Consider the following 24543-nt stretch of genomic DNA (forward strand, 5'->3'; position numbering starts at 1 on the left):
CGGAACGGCGGCGGGAAGGGCTGTCCCAGGGCTCGGCGGCGGCGACGATGCCGGTCCATTCCCGGGAGAAGAAGGAGAACAACCACGATGAGATGGAGGTGGACTACGGGGAGAACGAGGGCAGCAGCTCGGAGGAGGAGGAGACCGAGAGCTCGTCCGTGTCCGAGGAGGGGGACAGCTCAGGTACCGCGGCCGTCCGCAGGGCAGCCCCTCTGAGGGGGGCGCCACGGCGGTTCCCTCAGCGCCCGGCGCGCTGCCCAGGGGGAGAGACCGGTCCCGCCCCCCGGCTCCGGTGGCTGCCGGTGCCCACCCCCGCCGTGACCCCGCCCCCCCGCCGCTCCGGCCCGGCCCGGCCCGGCCCAGCCCAGCCCAGCCCGTGCTGCGACCCCGCGGCCGGGGGGGAGGGACGTGGCGGGGCGCATGGGCACGGAAGCCCCGCTTCGCCCTGAGCCGCCGGCTCTGGAGGCGGCTGGCACCCGGGCTTGGCGGGCCGGGCCGCTCCGTGTAGGTGCTGTGGGTTGTGCCCTGCTGGGCTTGAGTGCGTGGCCCGCGGCGGGGGGGTGCCGCTAAGGTCTGCACTTAAAGGCTTGGCATACATACCTACATACGTGTGCATGTGTGCACACAAAATACAGGCATACATGTGTGTACACATACATACGTATGTATTTCTTCGTATGCAAAATCGTGAATTTCAATTAGATGTTTTGAGGCCTGTCTTTGAGGGGGCATTGGAAGCCCTGTCAGTACCATTGGCCTCTTTCGCAAAGCATTTCAACCTCCGCTCTCTTGAAGGTCCGTTCCTTTTTCCATAGCTTCCTTCGGACTGTAGATTTTTAATGATATTAATAGGCAAAATCCAGCTTTAAAAGGATTGCTTTTTCTATGCTCAATTTCCACTGTGTTAGAAGGAGGTTATTATCTGTTCAAGCTTCCCTTGTAATTACAAGGGGTAAATTATAAAATGGTCACTTACTGGGAAATGTATTAATCATCAGATGCATACACTGCTGCTCTGGAATCACCAGGGCTCCATAAGTAAGTAGGCTCCATAAGCAGGATCTTTGTTGCTAGAAGAGCTAGCTGAAAAACGGTAGCTGTGTTCAGTGTTAGCTATGGTCCTGTGTTTCTGGCAGCTCAAGTGATTTAGAGTGGTCTGCTGGGATCCTGTCCCATGCCTGTACTAGCACATTGAGTTGTGGCATGAGCGCCAGGCTTGGCACAGTGGAAGGAGTGGGACGCCATGAACTAGACAAATTAAGCAGCTGTGAAATTATATTTTTACATATGTTGGCTTGTGATTGGTTTATCTGTGTGTGTTAAAGTCCTCAGTGTACAGTTAATTGTTCATTTGTGTTGTTAAAAGATCTGGGAGATCTTGAATGTTAAATCCTATGGCTTTCATATTCACACTGACTGATGCAGTTCAGGGAAAGCCCTGCTATGGTGGTTCCATGTGGACTCGTGGAGCTTGCCCTTGTCTGGGCTGCGCATGGGCTAGCAAGGTGCTGGAGCCCCACAGGTGTGGTACAGAGACAGCCAAGCTGACCCTGCAGAAGTAGAGTGAAGACTCTACTAGTGCTGGGAAAGTGTGGCTGCCATACTGGGAGAGAGTATAGTCACTGCCTTAGACCTTGATCTGATTTAATACTCGCTCTGCACCAGAGCTGATCCCCCATTAGAGGCCTTGGTTAATCCACAAATCCAGGTAATCTGCCCATGGTTTATACAGAGCTTCCTGTGTTTTGTTTTGGTTTTTTCCCTTTTTCCCCTTCTTCTCCCCCCTCCCCCCATGCCTTTGAGCTGGCAAGTATTGCTGATTGAACCCCATTTTACAAGCTAGGCTGCTGGTCCGTGGCTGGCCACCTGGATCGAATTGTTGGCTGCCACTGTCCTGCCTCTCATCCTTACCCACCCTTCCTGGTACACTGTGCTTTCCTGTCCCCTTTCTTGTATTGTCTTCAGTGCTTGTTGGGCCTTTGTATGCTAAGCTGTCAGAAAGAATAACCCATTAAAAAGGTAGCTAGTGAAGATGTCTCAGTGAAGAGTCTGATATGCAAATGGGAGGCACTGGGGACTATGTAAACCAGTGGTTATATAGACTGCAGCTCAATAGCAGCAGAAGTTGTAAATTGCAATTTTGTGGGAATATGTAAATGCCTCCAACTTAAATCAGTTAACTGGACACCTACATGTTTTTGTGAATTTGTGACTAATGATTTGCATGGGTTTAGACAAGACGTCTCCTGGAGCAGGGAGTTCTTTAGTTCTGGGCTGTTGCCTCATTTAAAGGAAGATCTTGCTTCTCTTGTCTAATGCAATGCTACACAGGAGATCTCTTCAGTCAGTGAGCTGTGGACCACATCCAGGTACAGGCTTAAAAGAGTCAGCAAAATTATTATAAACATAGTGATTTTATTTGTGTGTGTAATAGAAACTGATTTGGCAAAATAAGAATAGAGAATAAGTAGTTCTGAGTAGATAGTGCTGAGGCCCCTACATCTCCAAAGTAGTTAGGGTTTATTTAAGATTATGTAGCCTGAACAGAATATGGTTGGAAGCAGCCTGAAGGACAAGTCATTGTTTGAAACCCTTGTGTTCTCCATAGATGTTGGAACACATTTGACAAGTACCTGGAACAAAGCTTTGGGTTTAACTTGATAGGAAAAGAACTCGGTTTGTGTTCACCAAAACTGCTGCAAACTGACCCAGTGCCTGATAAGTTGGACCGGTCAAGGGACTGGCTTCAAAGCTATGCTGTACTGAAACTTGAATGTACGCAGCTTTTATAAACAGTTGGGCTGTTGTAGGTGGAGAGTTTACTGATACAATTACAGATCTGCTACCGAGGAAGGCTGCTAAGTCTTTCCTTACCTCTGTTCTCTTAAAGTGATTCCGTTGAAAAACAAGGCCAGAAAAATGTGCTTAAACTGTCCTGGGTTGTTTTGATGAAACCTAAATTAGGCAGCATCCGTGTGTGCTGGTGGTTATGCTGGAAAAAAGGTGAACTTGAGTGAGGGTACTTGGGCAAGCAGCTAGAGGTAATCATGTTTTAAGTTGGAAAAGCGTATCTGATTATGTCCTTGTTTGCACAGCAACCTGCTCTGTTCCTTTCAGATGTGACTTATGAAAGCATGCTTCAATTCTTCTATTATCAGAATTGTACATGGACTAAAAAGGGAATACTGAGAATACTGTATTCATAATATCCATAATATATATTCATATATATTCATATATATCCATAATATTTTGGATAAGAAATTCATAGAGACAGCTTTTCAAGAAGTTGTGATATATTAAGTTTGTTACATCTTTCAGGGGAAAAGAGAGAGTGTAAAGGAGGAATATACAGGCTTATTGGGCAGTAGGTGGGTGAGACACAGGGTTGTGAAGGACTGCTTGATGAGGTCCAGGAGCAGCACTGCAACAATAACCACTACTTAGTTAGTCCATCTTAGGCTTCCAGTTTGTATTGTAGCTAGATGCTGCCTGGGAATGGCCTTTCTTCATCTTTTATTCTAGCTAATCTGTATGTCTAAAAAAATGCCATTTTCTGTGTGAGAAAGGGAGCTTGGTATAACAGATGTAAACTTAACTCTCTCTCTCCCCCAGTTCCCTGGCTCTGGTGAAGAGGGAATTGTCTCTGTTAGTTCCAGCTTTGAAGTTTGCTCTTTTTCAAAACTTGCCTTTGCTCCCTTTTGTAGTTGTGCTAACTGATATTTTTAAAGAAAACTTTTATGTTTACATGTCCTCAAAGACACTTTGGTTGATTTTTATTGAAGGCAACTAATTCTGTTGTCCTGCCCTTGTCTTGGTTTCTTCTGGGATTAGGTGGGAGGAAGGGGGAATTGTGTTTTAAGTGAATGTAGTCTGCGAATGTTTCTTTAAAACAATACAAGAAGCTCTCCAGATAATTTCTATTGCATTCCACAGAGAAATGCTTTTAAGGGAGCACTTAAAAAGTGATGATTACAGGAAATTACGTGCTTGTCTCAGTGTCTTGACAAATATGAAGGTACTCCATGGAAGCATATTGCTCCTACAGACATAAGATGATTAGCACCGCAAGAAATAAGTCTTAATTAAAATTAGTAATAATAAGAAAAAAAGATTTTGAAGGGAAGGATTTTTTTTTTGTTAAATTTGTCACTTGCTTTACTTGCATTCAGCCTTCTTTTTTTTTTTTTTTCCCCCAGTAAATGCCTGAGAATATGGAAGGTGCGGTTAGAAGAAGCATAACTTGCCCTTGAGAGCAGGCACTGTTTCTATGCCATTCCTTTTGACACTATGTATTTAGTATAGTGTTTTTTATTGACCAGGATATAGAATAGCATATTAGGGATGAAAAAAAAAAAAAGCCAAAACTTATGCTTACCATCCCAGATGAGAATTTGGCCATTTTTTAGACCACTTTATATAGGCCACAGCTTAATTAAAAAAGCTATTTTAGGCGCTGTTACATTTTAAGTACTACGGGGTTTTTTGTCTTTAAAGCAGGCTGCCCTAGTTACTGAGTTGGACTGCTTGAATATAGTAGGAAAAGAATGACTGTGATTTTGAAAGTGTTTAAAAATACCCTAAATACTTTGTGCAGTATGAAACTTTATGGGAAATCTGAAGTGTTGAGACAGGATGGGCCTATTAGCAAGTGTTTTAATACGAAATGAGGAATCTTCCACCTCCAGTGATGTAAATTTTCAACTAGAAAGCCATGAGATTTGATCCTAAAACCTCTTACTTTTTCGTTACAGCATATTCCCCAATCTGTATGTTGTTTAAGGACATGGGGAAGAAGTTCCATAACTGGGGAATTAAAGATATTTCAGGACGCTGAAAGTCTTCATTGTTTTATGAATCTTTCTGGAGGCAGAATAAAGGTGAAACAATTGAAGAGTGACTTAGCATGTGAATTGCCATTCAGTATGAATGATAGGTAGAACGTAGACTTCTAGGCAGAAAGTCAAAGACTTTTGAGTGTATACGTAGCTGAGGGGAGATTGGAGAGAGCTATGTGTTATTTCAGTATCTACAAGAGAGTCAGCTGTGCCCTCAGATACCAACGCATTGTAGTTTCCTTGCAATGCAAGTTTAAAATGTAAGATGCAGTCCCCTCTCCCTCCAGCAGTGGGTGTTGCACTGATCCTCAGCCAGGGTTACAGTTCTAATCTGTTTTCTTTGATTTGTAGTCCCTAAACATACACAAACAAGGAAATCCATGTTAATTTAAGGAAAAGCTTCTGAGTGAATTCCTTTTTAAAACATACTTAGAACCAAAAGGATAGCTGAACACATCTGAAACACGTATTTGAGTTTGAGAATAAAGTGGGAGAACTATTGGGATCCCAGTGCTTGTTCCCATCTGGCTTCACAGGGAGGTGCCTTCAAATTTTAAAGCAACATTATTTTTATAGCACATAAATGCTTTAGACAACTCTTTGAGTAATATGACTGCCACATCCCTTAAATCTGGCCAAGTTGAAAGTTGCCCAAATAATTTTGGCTTGAGTATTACATAGGACAGCCAAATAAAACTTTGTTCTTTAATCTGATTTTCAGCCTTATTCTGGGGTTCAGGATCTGCCTTACTTTTGAGAACAATATTTTAAAACAAAATAGTATCTCTTAACAGCCTGATACTCTCTTCCCTTACCCTCCCCAGTGTGCTAAGCATTCAATGTATTTTTTTGAAGTTCTGTCTTTAAATTTTCTCGCTTTGCTTTCAAATACTTCAGGTTATATCATGTTTTAAAACTTTGCACATGCTGTCTTTTTTGCTTGTACTAACTGTAACGTGACAAACTGCAGTAGGTCTTTGATTTGGACTTGTAGGTTCCGTTGTAACGCAGATTAATACTGCTCCACTGTCTGCTAGTTTTCATATCTGGGCAGAGAGGGCTAGTGTAGTTTTTAGTTTTAAAAGCTTGTGATGATTTCAGGAAGGAGCTATGTGCAGAAAACTTCATACATTGAGAGGTCTGAGTGGAAGACCTGAGTTAATCAGATCCTCCAAAGTAGCTGGCCCTGAAGCTACTCCTTTCACCTCATCACCTTTGCAAATTGCCATACTCTTTTGCAAAACAGTAAGGATGAAGACTTGCATGCTGCTTTCTGTAGTTGGTGTAGGAGACAGCATAAAGCAGTTAAATGTGTCTGTTGGTGTGAGTGAGGAAGAAGCAAAAGGCTCAGAGTTGTTCATGGTCTAGAAGAGTGTGTCCAGGCTCTCTCTGCTTGGTTCCAGATCCTGCTTTGCCTTTCTGTCAGGAGTTAGGATTTTTCTTGACAGAGTAACTGCTTAGATGGATATGGCCTCCTTAGGACAGCCCCTCCTCTCAAACACCTGGCCTGTTTGCACCAGTTCAGCCCCAGTTCCTGACGGCATGGCCATCCCTTCTTCTGCATGCCTTCTCCTACTGGTTGATAAATGGTCAGTTGTACCATAACTGTAGAGAGCCAATTCCTGGAGATACTGCTGCTATAAAGCAGTTTCAGGACATCTCTAACTTCTGAATATGGCTTAACAAAGCCTTTTTTTTTCTTCTGGGAAGGGTGGGAAAGAGTCAAGAATTTTGTAGCTTAGTTTTTCTGTTTTCTAGTCTAAGAAAAGGCAGCGGAGGTTACAACTAATGTTTAATGTTTTAGACATCAGATGTCTCTGGCAAGTGGCAAAATTTTTGGCCGAAAAGAGGGTATTTATTATACTTTACAGTTATGTTCACTAGGTAAATTAAGAAAAAATTCAGGATTATAAATTAAAACAAATACTATGGAAAGAGTTTAATGTTAATTACTCTTGCTGCATAAAAGCATATAAAATCAAGTTTCTGCAAAATTCTAGACTTTGCAGGTTAAGAAGTGTTTCATTAGAAATGCAGTAATTTTAAATGGTAATTAAGATGAACTACAGATATTTCTACATTAATATTTCAGCTTCAAAGAACTCTCCCAATTGAACAGGATGAAACCTGTTTTCAGAACCAAGAGTTACTTTTTTTTTTCATGGATATTAATAAAACAAAACTCTGAATTTTATATGACAAATGTGACATTGAACTGTGCTTGCTTTCCAGGGATTGCCTTTGCTCGCACTAACTCAGGATACACTTGAATTTTCAGTGGTGGCTAATAACTCTTCATGCTTAATGGTGCCTTTTGTCTGGTGTGATATACAATGTTTAGTTTTTCTGTTTCACGCATTCTTAGGTACACTTTGTATTATCAGTCATGAAATTTAACCTCTTGAAGTCTTACTGATATTGCTTCCTGTTTTGAGGAAGAAAAAATGCTGTTTATGGCATTTCTTCTAGAAGTAGATCTACGTTTCTTACTTTATATGGCAAGTGATTTCTCATATTCTGCTATAAGATAATAGTAATATAATGGATAATCTATTCATGGCTAAAATTCAGGCTCACTTCAAATTCACTAGAAATAAAATATCCAGTTTATTTGGTTATACATTACATTGTTCAAAATAAATTACCTTTTTTTATTCTTAGAAATGGATGATGAGGACTGTGAAAGAAGAAGAATGGAGTGTTTAGATGAAATGTCCAATCTTGAAAAGCAATTTACAGACCTTAAAGATCAGTAAGTATTTTAATGTTTTAAGTGCCTCATTTGAGGATCCATTCCATGAGAATATTGTGTGCAGCTGGTGTTTCTTGTCTTTCATATATGTGGATGCTACTTTTGGAGAAGAATAAAGATTGGGAGTTCTGAAATTATTTACAGGCAGTTGCTCCAGAATACTTTTATGTATTTATTTATTTTCTGTTTTGCTGTAAGAATGGTTTGAAGTGTTGTTGCTGTGAAGGGCTGGTGTGGGTCTATTGCATCAAAATCCTTAGCAGAACTGAGGAATTGCGATTTTAGGGAAATTTGTGATTTTACTTATTTATTTACTCAAGATCTTTCTCATCCTTTTATATATATAGGACAGACCCAAGCACTGTCTTTGCTAACTAAGAAATAAGGGTTTTTTTTTGCAGGGTATCACAGCAGTTTTTATAGTTGGTACCAATGAAAGTTTCTTGTGGTTACTGCAAACCAGATACCAATACTAAAAAAAATGAAAATACTGTTATCTTTCTGTCTGTAGTTTGCCATAGTATCTACATCAGTAGTAAAGACCTAGTAAGTAGAAGAGATGAAATTAATAGCCACAGTTATTCAAAAGTGCATCTCATTTATATTAGAGCCAGTCTTTTGTATATGTTTTAAGTTGGCTTTTTTTCACATGTGCCCAGACAAGCTAGATGCATCTGTTCCAATTTAAATTGGTGGTAATTTGGCAACTAACTTAATCAGGTACCTGACAAGTGAAACTTTGAGACCTTGTATGTTCTTTGGCATATATTTTAATTGAAAATCTAGTCAGTTGTCATTACATTTGAGATGTGTGTTTATATTGTGAGATAGTTCTTTCTACTACAGAACTGAGACATACAACTTGCTTTGCCTAACAGAACACTGCGAGGCCTATCTAATAGGGTCTGGGAAGAATTGCCCAACAAGCAATTTCTTGCTGCAGTGTCTAGAGAAGACTGTTTGTCCTGCTGTTCTTCTTTGGTCCGAGCATGGAGCAACCTGGGAAATGGAGCCAACTGATGAGTATTGGAGCCAGTCAGTACTGACTGGTTTGGCATTTGGAAAACTGCCAGCTTTTGAGTTCAGTCCTACTCTTCCATCTGTTGGACAGCTTGGATGACTGAAAACAGTTTGTGGAAACAAACCTTTAAGGAGTGAATGTGAAGGAGGGTGGTCTTGGAGGAAGGAAACAAGTATTTCGGGGGGTTTAGGGATTGCGAATGGAGGTAAGGCTGTGGTATATGAGGAGGAAGGCATTGTGTAGACACTGGTTAGTTGAGAGATTGGGGTGTTTGTAGCGGCTGGAAGAACTGTGATGGTGGGAATACTGGGGAATGAGCATTAGAATGATGAAAGAAGGATTACAGGGAGGAGCAGCCGTGAGTAGGGAGGTGATAAAATTGGGAAAGAAGAAGAAGGTGCATAAACTATGGGATGTTTAGTCACAACCAGTAGCAGAGATGATGAAGTGATTGTGTCTGCTTCCTCTTCCTTTTCAGGGAAATTGAATTTGGATGCTATGAGATAAGTAGGATTTACAGTGGTTGATAGCAGTTATCCATTTTAGGCAAATCACTGTTTGAAAGTACTGGTTAAACAGTTTTAGTTCATCAACTGCTGCATGGTACCAAGTGCTGGTAGCACCTACTCCAAAACTGCTTGCTCTGATGTAGCGGGAACTTGGTGCTGTGTAATCAAATGTTAGTGACCCACCCAGTTATGTGTGCTGTGCACCCATGCTTATGTTCTAGCTAAATAATTCTGTAGCTCTATGTTAACCATCATGTGCATAGCATGCTCATCAAGGATTGAGCCCGGCAAATTGGGTTTTGATGAGCTTCAGGCTATGTCAGTTGACTGCAGGACAGATTGCATGTATCGTACTCGAACAGTTTGCAGGTAAGAAGGAGAGGAGTGATCACTGACTATTGCTAGGTTAGGTACACATGCTTGAACTATGGAGTTGTGATCAAAGTAAAATGATGAGCAAGCTGGTGGCAGATGAACAGGAAGTATTTCTCAAGGAGGTCTTGATGTATCAGTATACATGAACTTTCTCCTGTCTAATTCATTACTTAACCTATGCACTTTAAACAAGTAAAAAAGCAGCATCCCTGTCCCAAGGACATCTGTTACATCTGTGTAAACAGATATAACAAAGATATGTTTATCTGTGTAAACAGATAACATCTGATCTGTTCTTAACACACACAACAGAGTTTGTACGTTTGCCATAATTCTACAGCTTTTGATTGTGGGGTGCGAGGTAAAAAATGAGAACAGGAAAAGCTCATTATTTTGATGATTCTACCATTGAATGCTATATTTAAGTTATCAGTTACAAAGAGTGGAGCTTTATTGTGATTGAAATACTTGTAATTGATATTACATCAAATTCTTCAAAATGCAAGCAGATTTTTTCATTGTCTGCCAGTAAATATCAGCTTTTATAGAAGGAATGAATTTTAGGTAAAATAAAAATATTTTAAATAAGCTTCCTTTTGGCAGGGATGGAAGATGTCAGTTACAAATTATCCTCTGATATTTGTGATAGTATGCAATATGTAGATTTTCACAGGAGGTGAAATGAGGGTTGCTTCAATAAGAGCCTGCCTCTCTTTTTCCTTGGTTTACGGTAGGGTGGGAGCAGATCTGTGCACACGGAAGTGAACGGGCATTTCTATCCACAAAATGCCTATCTTTCTTTCCCATGATGTAAGCCATATTGTTCTTCTGTATTGTAGCACCCTTTCCTGACTTTTTCCCTGTTGATTCACCTCCTACTCCATCTTAATACTATAACAGCCGTGCGATTTTTTTTTTCTTCTTCCTTAGAGATGGAGATACATTTCATTGTATCTTTACTTTCTACACTTCTGATTGTCTGCATGTGTTTTCCAGAAAGGCTTAATAGACATGAGGAATATTGTTCAAAAAGCAAATATGTATTGGAAAATTCAAATGGTAACAAATCTTAACTTTGCTTCAGTGGGTGTTCCATAACATTAACAAAGACATGCAGAATAGTTCTTTTAAAAATATTTCTTCTAACTTGTGTTTACTTTTAAATAAAATACATATTTTTTTATTTCTATTATTTTAAGACTTTACAAAGAAAGATTAAGCCAAGTGGATGCAAAACTACAAGAGGTCATAGCCGGAAAAGCACCTGAATATTTAGAACCATTGGCAGCTTTACAAGAAAATATGCAAATCCGAACCAAGGTGGCAGGTAGGCACGTAAAATGAGTATTGCTGTTTCAACAGTATAAACTTGCTGTGCATTTTGAGGTCAATCTTTTTTCTTTAGAATTGTTAAAGGAGCGTGTTTTAAAGTTAGAAATACTGTGGCATAGTTTTAAATGTAAAATATTTTTCAAGTCAAAATGAATAGGTTGCTTACCTCTTTGCACAAGTTGCCTGATAACATCACGCTAAAAATAGGGCTTTTTTATGTTTCATTTAATGGCTGTCTGTCTTTGTGTAGTAAGCACAAAATTACTGAGTTAAAAACAGTAATAATTTTTATTAGTCAGAAGATTTGGGATCAAGTCTGCACACTGGTCACTGTTGAAATGAAGAAATATGTAGGTGCTGTCTCATGAAGTGCTTACCAGATCATCTTAGATGATCATGTTTTTCCTGCTCTTCTAGTCTGTGTCTCTACTACTCCTCTGCTCCCATCTTCCTGTTCCAGCTGGAGAAGGAGGAAAACTCTTGTCCTTAGCAGCTTTTATCTAAGCTGCATTTTAATTATTAAAACTGATGTTTAGATAGGCTTTTATGCTCGTAGAAGAAGCAGGCAAGAACTTTTACCTTCTTCCGGGATACAATACATAGTCATATGGAACGGTGGTATTATAGGAAGACAAAGTTCTGAACCTCCCTATTGTAAATTCTTTTCATGTTATAGCTCTACTCCTTTAGGATTAATTCAGCTGTCTAAGGGTTACGTAACACAGGCTGTCAGAGAGCCAAAAGGCAGACCAGTTGTGATCTCTCTAGGCAGAGAAGCTACGCCAGTGTCTTTTCTAAGAAATTCAGCGGAAGCACAGTGCAGGTACACTGGCAAATGGCAAGCCCGCTTATACTTTTCATAATACTAATGCTGCTTCAGTGCTACTCAGTATGTCTTCATTGGTACTTTTGACTTCAGGCTACGAAGAGAATTTGAAATCCTTTGGTCTCTTGCATTTCTCTCTCTCCTGGTCTTCTCCATAACACGTTTCCTCAGCTGGTGACCCAGAATTTCTGAGTTTTAAGATCTTAACCCAAATTTACTTGACTAGTCCTAAGTAGCCCACTTGGGCTTCGCAGAAGGTTCACAGGTGAACTTGCAGAAGGTTTGATATAAAAGCAACCTTAATCCAGGCTTTTGATTTTCAGTTTAAATATGGCTGGCTGTCAGTGCGTTCATGTAGGTGGGTATGGATAGGCAGAGTCTTACAGATTCTCCTGATTTGTCTTCAGCAGCACTGAAGCTCTATGTTCCAATGTAAAAACAGCCCAGGGTAAAAACTACAAAGATTCCTTGAAGCTGAGACTAGAAATCAGGATTGGTTTTTTTTTTTTTTTTTTTTCCCTTTTGTCCTCAACTGAATGAGATTGATAAAAGTATTCCAGAGAAAGCAAGAAACTGCAGAACAGGCTTATTTGCTCTTACTGTTTGAGAGCCTTGACAGAAGTAGGTAGTAGCAGGACTTGAGCTCCAGCAAGTAACCCCTAAGGACCTACTTCTATCTGAGAGAGGGGAGGAAGGGTTGGGGGGAAAAAAAAGCTAAACTGTGTTTAGCTAAACTATGGATATAATTGCATCTGTGGTAGAAAAGAAACTTGTGTTCCTCTGCTCTCTAAGGCACTGAGCACTATTCACACAAAATGTGGATCTTGACTATTTCAGCAAGTCACGAATACAACTGTTTCTTCTAGAAGTATTCATACCTGTACTGCTTGATTTCAGGCAAATAAGCAGTGATTATAAATTGGTAGACCTAGATATGCCAGTCAGCCATAAATATTAAAAAAAAAAAAAAAAGCTAGCATAACATACTGATGTAAGAAAAAAACACTTTGAATTCTAGATCAAAAGTGACTTCACAGTGGAAAGATGATTGACATAATACTTTGTGGTTTGTTTTTCAGAGGAATTGCTGGTAACAGTATTGTTCCTCTTGTACTGCATTAATTTATAGTCAACTGAATTCTAAGGGAAGTTGTTTTGGGGAGTTCTTCAGTTGCTAGACAGCACCAGCATGTGTGCAAACTTAAGTCCTCAAGATGGTAATCTGGAACAATTTAAGTATTTTGTGTTGAATGCATTGAATATATTAAATCAAGGTCTATCTATACTTGCAAGATATTACATTTCAGATACCTTTCAGATTTTTTCAGCTGTTCAGTAGACATTTTCAGAAATGTATAAGAAATGCTCCTAATACTCAGAAGCAGTATCCTTTGTATCGCAAGGTGGCTATTTCTAAGAATGGAACAGAGTCTTGTTAATTGATGTGATTTATTAAGGTCATGCGTTATAAAGTAAGCCTGATTCCAAATATTAATTTGTAAAAGTTTGTTCTTTCATTCAGTTTTCTAGCTATTTAAAAACCCCAAAACATTATTTAAAACTCTAATTAGAAAATAGAAGAGGACATTTAGTACTTCATGGATTTGAAAACTGAGGATATCCAGGATAATTTGATCAGAAATATGAAACAGACCTATTTTGTAAAGTCAGCGTGACCACTGGTGTAATTTGTTGACTGATAGGGGAAAAAGTTAAAATAGCATTTATTTTTCCTCAGATCTTCAGAATTAAGGGATTACTTGTTCTTATTTTTACTCTGTAAAGCAGCCAGCCACTGTAAATGCCTAATATAATATAGCTATATTTTCCACTATGTACATGTTTTGGGACTTGCAGGCAGTCTTAAAAGAGAATTCTGAAATCAGATATTAGCTAAAGAAAGTAATATTGCTGTAATTTGTCTGATTACAGGTATCTATAGAGAGCTTTGTCTGGAATCTGTGAAGAACAAGTATGAATGTGAAATTCAAGCCTCTCGACAGCACTGTGAGGTTGTGCCAGCTATTTTACGTTGATAGATAATCTCATCTAACTTTACTGTGTGTCATGCTTTCCAAGTTCAGTGCATGTTTTTATTGCTGTTGTTTGCTATTTGAATGCAATTGCCTTGTGATATTTAAGCCCACATAAGAAGTTATTCAAAGCATATAAAAATTAGCTTTATATTAGTTTGGCTTTGCATATAAGTATAGCTAAGTTTTCTTATTTTTCATTAACAGGTTCTTATTAATAGATTCCCACATGTTTTTTTTTACCTTTGTTATAAAAAGATTACCAAGAACAGTAACTAAAATATCTGACATAATTTTAGCAAAAAGCACCTTATATTTTAATAACAACAACAACAATAATAATAATGATGATGTCTTTTTAAGATGCCTTGGACAGCTAGTGATAGAATTGTCACTTCAAAAGCAGTTACAGGAAAAATATATTTCTCTCCTTGGATATAAACATTCCTGTTTAAGCATCTAAATACTGGATACCGTAGTACAAATACTCAAGTAGATGTATGTCCAATGCTGTAACATAGCTGCTTAGATCCTGAGGTTTGCACCATAGTACTCCTCAGCCCCCTGTTACAGTTACTTAAAGGTGTTTTCTTCTGAGCAGTTCACCATATTCCTGAAGTCCGTGGCTCCTACTATACCAATAAAGCAAGAATGTGCATGCGTACTTTTAAAAAAGATTTCAATTTTCTGATGCCTTGGGAAAGAACAAGGTATAATGAAGGACTGCTCCTTACTGACTGTATGCAGTTGAGGTGCAGACATCTGCTGACTTGGCTCTAGGGACTGCAGCTTCTGGCAGAGACATGGTAGCAAATAGCTAGACGCAGTGACTTGTGCTGCTTAAGCTGTTTTTACAGTAAGTCCAAGCCCTCTTTTTTCCAGAGTTGTTAAAGTTATGTTGCTCAGTGAAAATGAACTTTAAAATGTAACAATCAGCTGTATTTCCTACTTGTGTTTTAGGAAATGTGCAAGCTTATGAAAGAGCAGTAAATTTATTTCCTTGAGGCTTGGAACTCAGCTTAATTCCAAGTTACTGGTTTAGAGAGTTTAGTGTTTTTCAATGCTGCCTTTAAAAGGGTAACTGATCTACATAGATACTGTGTAATTTTGGTGTCAGTCCTATGTGGTATACTATAATTGAGACCAGTTTACTACAAAGTTGATTTTCTCGTTCTGAAACACTTAGGGATGGAAGAGAGCATAGACTGCACAAAACGCTGTAGAAAGTTCACATCGGAGTGTGGTTTTGTTTGTCTTTGTATATAAAAAGTGCTGATACACCTAACATTGAAGGCATTATGTTAATCTAAATTGCCTTTTAAAAGGATGAACTAGCTAACTTTTCTAAAGCAGTGCTTTAAAAGTGTTTCTGACAGCTTTAAGGTAGACAATTTTGCTTTCACAACTATCTAGATTATTTTATGTGCTCCATAAATTCTTCTGTGGGAAGGTATTTTTCAGATCTATGAAAACAGATAATTATAAATACTGTGGTAATAAATGATAATTCTCTATAAATGACTGCAGGTTTATTAATATTGGAGGCAGCTTAATAAAAAGCTTTCCATGAAAACATTAGCTTTTCTGATTTGTAATGAAAGATGGCATAGAGGTCACTACTTTACAGTTAGTCATTGTGAATAAATCTGTGCTGTCCAAAAGGAAAATACTGTATTTGTGTCAAAATACAAACAGTCATTCTGGAGATCTAGCTGGATGCTTTTATATACTTAGTTATTCTTGGTACTGACATTTGATAGCTATAGTTACTCTTATGCCAAGTGAGCGTGCTGTCTTTAAGGAGCTAGGATCTCATGCTAAGAACGTGGATAGAGGGAAATGTCATATGCTTTATGGCTTCTGAAAAATTTTCACCTAAAGCTACTCTTACCTTTCTTTTGCTGAGGCTTTAAATTGTTGTCATATATATTTAGATGATAGAACTTAGTCATGTAAAAATGTGTAATTTCTTGCTTTTTTAGAGTGAAAAGCTTCTGTTGTATGATACTGTACAAAGTGAACTAGAAGAGAAGATTAGAAGACTTGAAGAAGACAGGCATAGCATTGACATTACCTCAGGTGGATGCAAATTCAAAGTTGTTGGGGGGTTTTTATTGTTTGTTTCTTTGGTGTTGCTTTTTTGTTTTTTTTTTTTTAATCTTCTGGTAGCTGCTGATTGGTTGACTGTACACATAGTATGTCTGGTGAGTTTCAGGTTATCCAGTAGAATGCTATTCAGCTGTAGACTTTGGGTGGAGGGCTTGAATTTAAGCTTAAAACAAACTTTAGTCTAGTAATTGTCAGCATCCCTTGTGTGCTTTGAGAGTATTTCTCTATGACTACATAATCATGTAACACCTTCATTCTCTTCAGAAACAGCATCTCACCAGAAAATGTGTTATTTTTCATTTTTGGTCAATGTTTTCTGCTGTAAAAAGAGCTAAACATGTAAATGTTTCTGATTCATAGCATGTTCTTCTTATGTCTTTTCAGAATTATGGAATGATGAGCTACAGTCCAGGAAGAAAAGGAAGGATCCATTTAGTCCAGATAAGAAGAAACCTGTTGTTGTATCAGATATCCTTTTACTGAAATGATTGTTTTTTCTAGTAGTGTTTACTGTTTTATAGCTAGTCTTATTACATATGTCATTAATAACAAGTTGAAGTGATAATGCATTCTCAAAATTGATTTTTGCATGGCAGATGTTATTCTAATTCAGATTAGAGAAACCATGTTGACACATCCCATTATGAAAATTGAAATTAAGATTCTCTTATCTAACTACTAGTTTCATACAGAGAATATTTCTAAAAGTTGATTTTTCTAACTCTTCAAAAAATAGAGGTACAAGGCAAAACCAGAAAAAAGTTAGGCATTATGTTTGCAAAATATAACTTGACTTGTGTAACTTCTGCTGTATAGCTTTGCTTCTCATGCTGGGACATCTTTACCTCAATTTATTACTTCTTAACAATTCCATAGACTTCAGAAACCCTCTTTGATTAGAAGTTTAAAATTCCAAGAGTTGAGACGGTTGCCGGGGGGTGTTTGTGGGTTTGGGGTTCCTGTAGAGTGAGTACAGTATTTAAGAATTTTGCATTGATGACTTCTTCATCCTCCTTCAGGATGGTTGATTTACTGGAACACATCCCAAATGGATGATTTGTCCTAATAGCGACTGTTCTTCCATTAGGATGTGTCATAAATTCAATTTAGTAGAGATGGTTTTTAACTAGTGCTTAAAAGCCAAGTGGTATTAATCAATGCAGGTACAAGTAGCTTCATTAGTTTCTTAATTCCTTTTAGCAATTTCAGTGCCAGGTTGTGTGAAAGTGTATTTTCTTTAGCTCTGTCATCCTTGTCTTCAGGATGTCCATATAAATAGCATCAGATGCTGTGAATTATGAGCTACCTTGCCATTTTAGAATGCATTCCAAACAGAAAATACTAACATAGTATTAGGTCTAAAAACCCAGCAATTTCAGGCAATTCATAAGGCTGAAAATCCTTTCAGTTGTGAAGTAAACTAATCTGCTTTTTGCTTATGATTTTAAAATAGTTGTGAACTTGTCAGTTTGTACAGATCTGTGTAAAGCAAATACCTAGAAATTTTACATGGCTTTTGATTTGTAGTATCTTTGTTATTCAGAGAAAAACAAATTTGAAAATGGCTACAGATTCTTAAAATTTCAAATGGAATGTAAGTTAAAGCTCTCGTATCCCATTTTAGGAGATTTAGTTTTTGAACATTCATAGCACCTTTTGCTAAACTTGTTTTTCAGAGATGAAATGAGGAGAAACAAAGTAAAAACTGAAGACTGTTGTAATGGAATAGCTGTGCTATATGGATTTTTGTTTTGAAGTTCACGTATTGTTCTAATACACAATTTTTACTTTACAGTTGATAGTTCAAGGAAGGGGCTTTGCCTTTCTACTTCCTGTTTTTTGGTTATTTGATATTCAGAGATGTGGTGCTGTCTACAGTTTTCTCTCAAAGAAATATGATGCAGAATAGTGTAAAAATAATGATTTTATTAAAGCTGATACTAGTGTAGATGCTGATTTGCAGTGGTATATTGAAATTGCAGAGAATTTTAATTGTAATTTGTAGCATTGCAAATAGAATATTTTTTGGAACTGTTAGGGATGGAATGGTTGTATCACAATTGTTTATCTTATCCTCATGTTGAACTCCAGTAGTCTGAATATCTACATGCTATTACTTGCCTCTTTTAATAATTTTTAAAGTGTACTTCTAGGTTGCATAATTCAAAGATGCATTTATTTTTGCTGAGCTTTCACTTTACGTAGGTATTCTTTGTGTGAAAGACTGGCAGAACAGAGCTATTAATATCTTTCTACAAACATTAGAGTATTTTTATTATTGCTGTTTAAAAAGAGTTTTCCCTAACTTTTCCACGCCCCTATATAGTTTATATGTTACAAGACCTTGATATACTTGAAGACTGGACAACAATAAGGAAGGTAAGATGAAAGGATGAATGGCAGTGGCTGTGGGTTTTTTGTGGGTTCTTGTCTAGTCCTTTTGGCTCTTAAAAATACGTAAATGTGTTTCTTACATTATCAAAATTCTAAATAGATTTTTATTTCTTCAGTAGTCAGCTAATCATTCCAGTTCAAGCTATGTTATTGCTACTCTTTCTGATTCTACCCAAATCATACAGAGGAATCCAATAAAGTGGTGGAAGAGGTTATCTCTAAAATGGGTAGTCCATAATTTTCCATGATAAAGTGAGCCTAAAGCCTGTGTCAGGAGGATCTGCTTTCTCATAGTGTAGCATAATTGGGTAGAAACAATGATAGGATAGTTTGATAGGATTTTGTTTTAAATTAAATTTTTTTAATATATCATATGGCATGTTTTCACATAGTAAATATTTTATGAAGATTTCTGTGCTTTGACCTCTTCTTATGCCTTTTTTTTTTTTTTTTTGTAAAGTGAAATGCTGTGTTTTTCCAGATTATAAGAGAATCAGGGTTTACAGGAAGAGAAATTTGTTTGACCAATTGAAGTATTTGAAAAAATAAATCGAGCTTTTAAGTGCAGAGTGCCTTTTTCAGGTCTTTGTCATATCGTTAAAGTAACTTGCTGTAATGAAACACTATCCTTGCCTTGCACCTGCAGTCAGAAAATTTCCCCTAGTACCCCAGTGCTTGCCAGCTTATGGAATAGCAAACTACTTATGTGAATTAAAAAACTTGGTGGGAAATGGCTTTGAGTCAGTTTCCATCCTGCTTTATAATTGTACATATTTCCTAAACAAGAAGTAAAATGTGATGCCTATGTGAAAACTTTTCTGACTTTTCTCTTCCTGTCGCATTGGAGAACAGACACAAAATAGCTTTCCCTCAGTTTCTTTCCTGTAGTGTAACGTGCTTTTAAACAACAGCAACAAACCCAGAATCTACTGGGGATTTTGCCTTTTCTGGAAATAATTTAAAAAAACAAAAAGCAAACAACCAACCCCAAAAACTCTTAGAAGTTTTTTTTTAAACCTGCTTTAATACTACATGTGATCTAGAGTTTGCATGAGAGAAAATTTGTGAGCTTATGAGTATAACGTATAAATCAAACGAGTAGGTTGTTCATATAGCATTTTGTTTTTCTGAATGAGTTAATGTCACTTTGTATTTTCTTGACAGAATTACGTAACAGCAATTTTGAGGGTTTAATTTAGAAAACCTCCCGAGTCATTTGAAATTAAAACTTACTAAAGAAGGTGATTTTTTTTCACCCTCAAAATGCTGTTTTGTTTTGTTACCAAGTCACCATTGAACACACTTTTATTTTAGATTTGTTCTGATTGTGGTTTTTGCATGTAAAAGCAAGTATCCTGAGCTACACTGCACGTAACTTCACAATTAAAGCTGGCAGTTAAGAAAAAAAGACTGCTTGCTTACTAACTTAATTTTCTTTTGTGTTTCAAGGCAATGGCTACACTGGGGCCACACAGAGTAAAGCCAGAACGTAAGTAAACATTCACAAGACAGAACTTGCTGTGTGCAGTGATGCAAACTGCATCTAGGCAGATCATATTTATTTTAGCCCTGGTATAGTGATGGAGGATGGGGTGAGGTAGCTGGAAGATGTGGCTTTTGTCTTTCCCCTCCCTCAGGTGCTGACACTTGTAGCTCAGTTGCTGATGATTGTGTTGACACCTGAATTCTAGAAAATTATCAACAAAAATTTAGACTTCTAAAAGTGGGTTACACCAGTTAATATTAGCAAGCTATGCCAGTGTTTACACAAGATGAGGCAGGAAAGTGAGAGCATCTGGACCTTAGGGGTGCATTCTAAAGGATGCTCACATTCACTGCAAGCTACAACCCTGAAAACGTAGAGCTATGGGAAAGGAGTGGTAACTGATATTTGGCACTGAGGTAAGAAGCACATTAATGCTAGGTAAAATCAAATACTTGGAGGTGGTGAGTAAGGAGGAAAAGGGAGAGGTGGCAAGCAGGTGGTGTATTTCTTTAGCGATGTATTACTACTTGCATGTTGTGGTAATGTGCTGATGAAGATGTTTCAGGTTCTGCCATTTGAAGTCTTCTCTATTTGTGAAAATTCATATCACAGATATGAAGGTTGTGAGGAAGATAGCTTCTATCTGAAAATGGAAATAAAACTTTTAGTTTATCTGACTGGAAATAAAAAGGTATCTTGCTTCCAATTTTCTTGCATTCTTGCAGTTATTACAAGAGAGGCTACTTTTGATAATGGAAAAAATATGTATTCTATGTAAATAACTTGATGAAAGTGTATTTAAACATCTAACCGACTTTTGCCTAGTCAATATTAAATGACTTTTGTTGATCATTTTAGCACCTGTCAAATTAGAAAAGCACCTACATAGTGCTAGATCTGAAGAAGGAAGACTCTATTATGATGGAGAGTGGTATGGACGTGGACAGACGATATGCATTGATAAGAAAGATGAATGTCCTACAAGGTAAAGATTACTCGATTTATGCAGCTCTGTACATTCATGTTAAGCAATAGATAGGATGATGACATTGAAGAATAAGGCTCCTTTAGAAATACTGCCACCTCAGTAACATTTATTAGTTCACCTTCACCTTGGAAGGCAGGCGTTATCAAAGAAGGTTGAGCGCTGGACTTCTGAGAGAGGCTAGTAAAGGTTGGACTTCACTGAAGGTAATGAGATGTTTGTCAAGTTAGGATCTCACTAACAGTTTAAGCTCTTACTAGTTTCTGAATAGCCTTTGAGTAAGTTTTTTTTGAGTATCTTGGGATTTTGTTGCCTTGAGAATTTGATCTGTTGGCCCACCCAAAAATACTTAATTATGGAAAAACACTTTATACCATTAAAGATAAGCTTTGTTTTCAGTTGAGTAATGCTCTGAAAGAAAAGAGTTGGAACTTTTTTAACGGTATTTCCTTCTCTTAACAAAGGTTCTACCTCGGAACGGTCTAAATATTATAGTGCTAATTTGGTTGAATGTTTAAGATATCTAAATGTATTTTCTCTGTATGGATAATATTTGTAAATTCTAAAAAGTGGGTATATTTAAAACAATATTTAAAATTAAGTTTATATCTTACTTTTTACTGATTGGGGCAAATAAATCTAAGCGCAGTGTTGATTAAATATGCACAGCTACCCAGGAAAATTAACTTCATATAGCAGTAGTTTACTGTAAAACTGGCTGTTTCTTTTCTTTCCTGTGTGTGGTGAAGGGGAACAGATTTTGGTGATTTTGGTGTTTGTTCAGGGCTGAAACAGGAAGGTATTTTAGTAAACTATATATTCTTTCTGAAATTAAAAAAATTCTGAATTAGTTTAGCAGAACATAGCAGTTATACTGGGCCAAAAAAAGATCTTCGTATCCAGTGTCTGACAAAAGCCAAAAGCTGATGCTTAACAGGGCAAGCATACAGTGGAACTTTCCCAGCCTTTCAAGATTTCAGCAAATTTTAAGGCTGAAGAGTTTCCTGAGGGGAATTTTGTCACACTCAATATGTGATAGATCTTTCTTCCATTAACTGTTTTAGTCTCTGGTTTTGAGCCTTTTTTTGTCATCAATTCTACTTGAAAAATTTTGTTTTTTCCTAGGGGGCATGGGGAGGGGGTTGTGTTCACTATTTGTGTTAAGGTTTACCACAAGGAGCATAAAAGCAGGATTCATGTAAGAACGATTCAGTAAATCAGGCTTTGACTTTATTTCTTATGGTCTTGGTATAATGACTAACAATTGAATACATTTACTGCTTTAAATCTTGGGCTTCAATCTGTTTAGCTTTTTTCCAAATACTTTGTATTCAAAGTAATTTCTGGGTATGTTTTCCAGCAGACCTGTTTTTTATCATGGGTAGTCTATTGTGTTTTCTGTGGGTGACTACTGTTCTTTTAAACAATTAAAATATTTGTACATGTTGAGGGGTTTCTCATAGGAGAAGAAAATAGATAGATGGCTGAAAAATAAACTACCTTCACTAAAGACACATGCAGTTACCAAAGAATTCTGTTAAAACTGTCCTTACAACGGAGCCAGTATCTTTTGAGCCTAGCATTTACAACTAATGCATATTTTCATTTACTGTATGGAAATACAGCTGCAGTTTTGAGGATATTTATTAGCTTTATAAGGTTTCTAAGTTCTTCTTGTTTTTCTTCCCTTGACCCTTCTTCCCTCATTTTGTGTAGTGCCATAATTACAACAATTAACCATGATGAAGTTTGGTTTAAAAGACCGGATGGAAGCAAGTCCAAGCTGTATATTTCTCAGCTACAGAAAGGAAAATATTCAATAAAGCATAACCACAACTGACCGTTGCTAACCAGATATGAAACAAGTGGTATTGCCATGCTTGATGTGCCATGGGGTGAAAGTTGTATTTAATAGTGTTTTGTATTCCTTATAAATTTACAGCAGTATCTGATGTGTATTTGTAGTGCTGTATGTAAACTTCATATGGATGGCCTTCAGAAACCTGAGGATGTTAAATCATGTTGACAGACATTTTACCTCTAAATTGGGTCCAGTGCCTAAGATATGAAGTATGCTCTTCAAGTATAATGGCTCAGAACTTCTCATATTTGTAAAATGAAAAAAAAGAAAAGAAAAAAAAAATTTTTTTTTCCATTGGTGACCAGTTGGTGTGATAAAAATGATAACCATAATTACCAGCAATTCACTTCGTTTTCAGTGAACATGTCATGCTTCTCTTGTGGATGTACATTTAGCCTGTTCAGCTGTTGCTTTTGAATAGATTGTAACATGCATAAGCATTCTTTTTATCCAAAGTGGACCGATTTATTAAAATTATTGCCCTCGACAGCTCTGCTAGTACTGACTGTGTTACACTTTGTAAGGTTTACTATATTGCTTGTAATGAGACAAAGCCAGTATTTTGAGCTACGTTTTTTGAGGAGCACTTTTCCAGTTTAGGACCCCATTCTATAGTAAACAAATTGGTGATTTTTTTTCTTCTTCCCCAGATTGTCAGCAAAATTTATGCATAAAGTAGACAGTGTTGCTCCAACCTGTGTTATATGTAGCCCACAAAGAATGACTGCAGGGATGGTTATGTAAATACTGTTGCATGCTCTGCTTGTTTGGTCCACAGTTGTATGAAATACTATGAATCTTTTTTTTCAAAAGGAAAGTATTTCCCCAGAAATCATATATCTGGGAAAATCTACACAGACTTTTTCACCAAACGCTATTTTCCAAATTTCTGTACCCTACTTCATCTTATTGTACACCAGAATTGTTTCATGCAGCTTAGAAAGCTGAATTTCTCTTAAATCTTACTGTTTAAGCCACGGAGAAAAGTCCTAAATCCTTGATGTTACCGTGATGTGCTTGGAGCATCTGGAATGATAGGTGGGATTGCTGAAGAATTATTAATGCGTTGGTTATGTGCACTTTAATCTCCACTTATGATGATTCTTTTTGGAGAAAGAAAGCATCCATTTGCTTTAAATGATCACAGCAAATAAGTATTTTTATTGTAACATATAAATGTTTTATTCCTATATTAATTGTCTCTTCTAGTGCAGGGTGGTAACTACTTTCCAAATGCCAAATCAGTTTCTGCTGAGTGATGCTTTTCTACACTTGTACGACATTATTAATCAAATGTACATAAAGTATCAATTGACATGTTGGCTTTTAACAATATGAACTGTATGTATACAGTTGTTTGATAAACTTTTTGTAATAAAATATTCGTATTTTTTAACTTAGTCTATAAATAAATGATCTGTGGTAGTGGACATCTTTTATGTTGTTTTGCTCTTTGGTTTTCTAGTCTTACTGGAATTGCTGATATACCAAATGCTAAAGGGAAATCTATTTAAGTTTTCAGAAGGCCTAAATATTTTTAAAGACCTTTGACTTGCACTTTTTTTCTTTTGAATTTTGAGAGTTTGTATGTACAGATTTTGTTTGGTTTTTACATTTTTTTTCTTTAATATTTTATGGAAGCACTATTCTGTGCTGTTTATAAATCAAATGTAAGCACTGCTAAGAACCTTAGCTATTGACGTGCTTGAAATCATTTGTATTTAGGGCATGCTGGGCATCCTAAACTGTTTCCGTGGTTCACCCCCCTCCTCTTTCCTCTCCTGTGTTCTGCACCTCTCTAGCTGCCACTGATTATTTCTTAAAGCTGTTTCTAATCTGATCTCCTTGGGTGCAGAACCGTGCTTTGTACAGCCCTGCAGTTTGGACTGACACTTGGTGAGTGTGGCTTCTTTATTCAGAATAAACATCATTCATATCAACATGACAGGTAATAAGCATAACAGTATGGGTTAGTGATCAAACTACTGGGATCTACCTGTTCTGTTCCTAGAAGTCCAAGAA

General features: G+C 37.4%; 1 protein-coding gene across 1 annotated transcript; it reads left to right on the forward strand.

Moving 5' to 3' along the window:
* BRMS1L (BRMS1 like transcriptional repressor) lies at positions 1-23949 on the forward strand. Its single transcript, XM_076345055.1, has 10 exons — positions 1-183; positions 7500-7590; positions 10695-10822; positions 13586-13665; positions 15669-15765; positions 16180-16263; positions 18110-18174; positions 19639-19678; positions 20534-20660; positions 22377-23949. Exons 1-10 carry the CDS (start codon positions 48-50, stop codon positions 22498-22500), a joined length of 972 nt encoding a protein of 323 aa, XP_076201170.1. The 5' UTR covers positions 1-47; the 3' UTR covers positions 22501-23949.
* Positions 23950-24543: the final 594 nt, after the last annotated feature.

This window comes from Aptenodytes patagonicus, chromosome 7, assembly GCF_965638725.1.
Source record: "Aptenodytes patagonicus chromosome 7, bAptPat1.pri.cur, whole genome shotgun sequence".
Classification (NCBI taxonomy): domain Eukaryota; kingdom Metazoa; phylum Chordata; class Aves; order Sphenisciformes; family Spheniscidae; genus Aptenodytes; species Aptenodytes patagonicus.

What these genes read in the sequence shown, in the direction of transcription:
- BRMS1L (XM_076345055.1), top strand. Translation starts at nt 48, where the DNA reads ATGCCGGTCCATTCCCGGGAGAAGAAGGAGAACAACCACGATGAGATG. An exon ending in CGAGGAGGGGGACAGCTCAG is followed by an intron (nt 184 to 7,499) that starts GTACCGCGGCCG and finishes TTTTATTCTTAG; the next exon opens with AAATGGATGATGAGGACTGT. An exon ending in GAAACCTGTTGTTGTATCAG is followed by an intron (nt 16,264 to 18,109) that starts ATATCCTTTTAC and finishes TAACTTTTCCAC; the next exon opens with GCCCCTATATAGTTTATATG.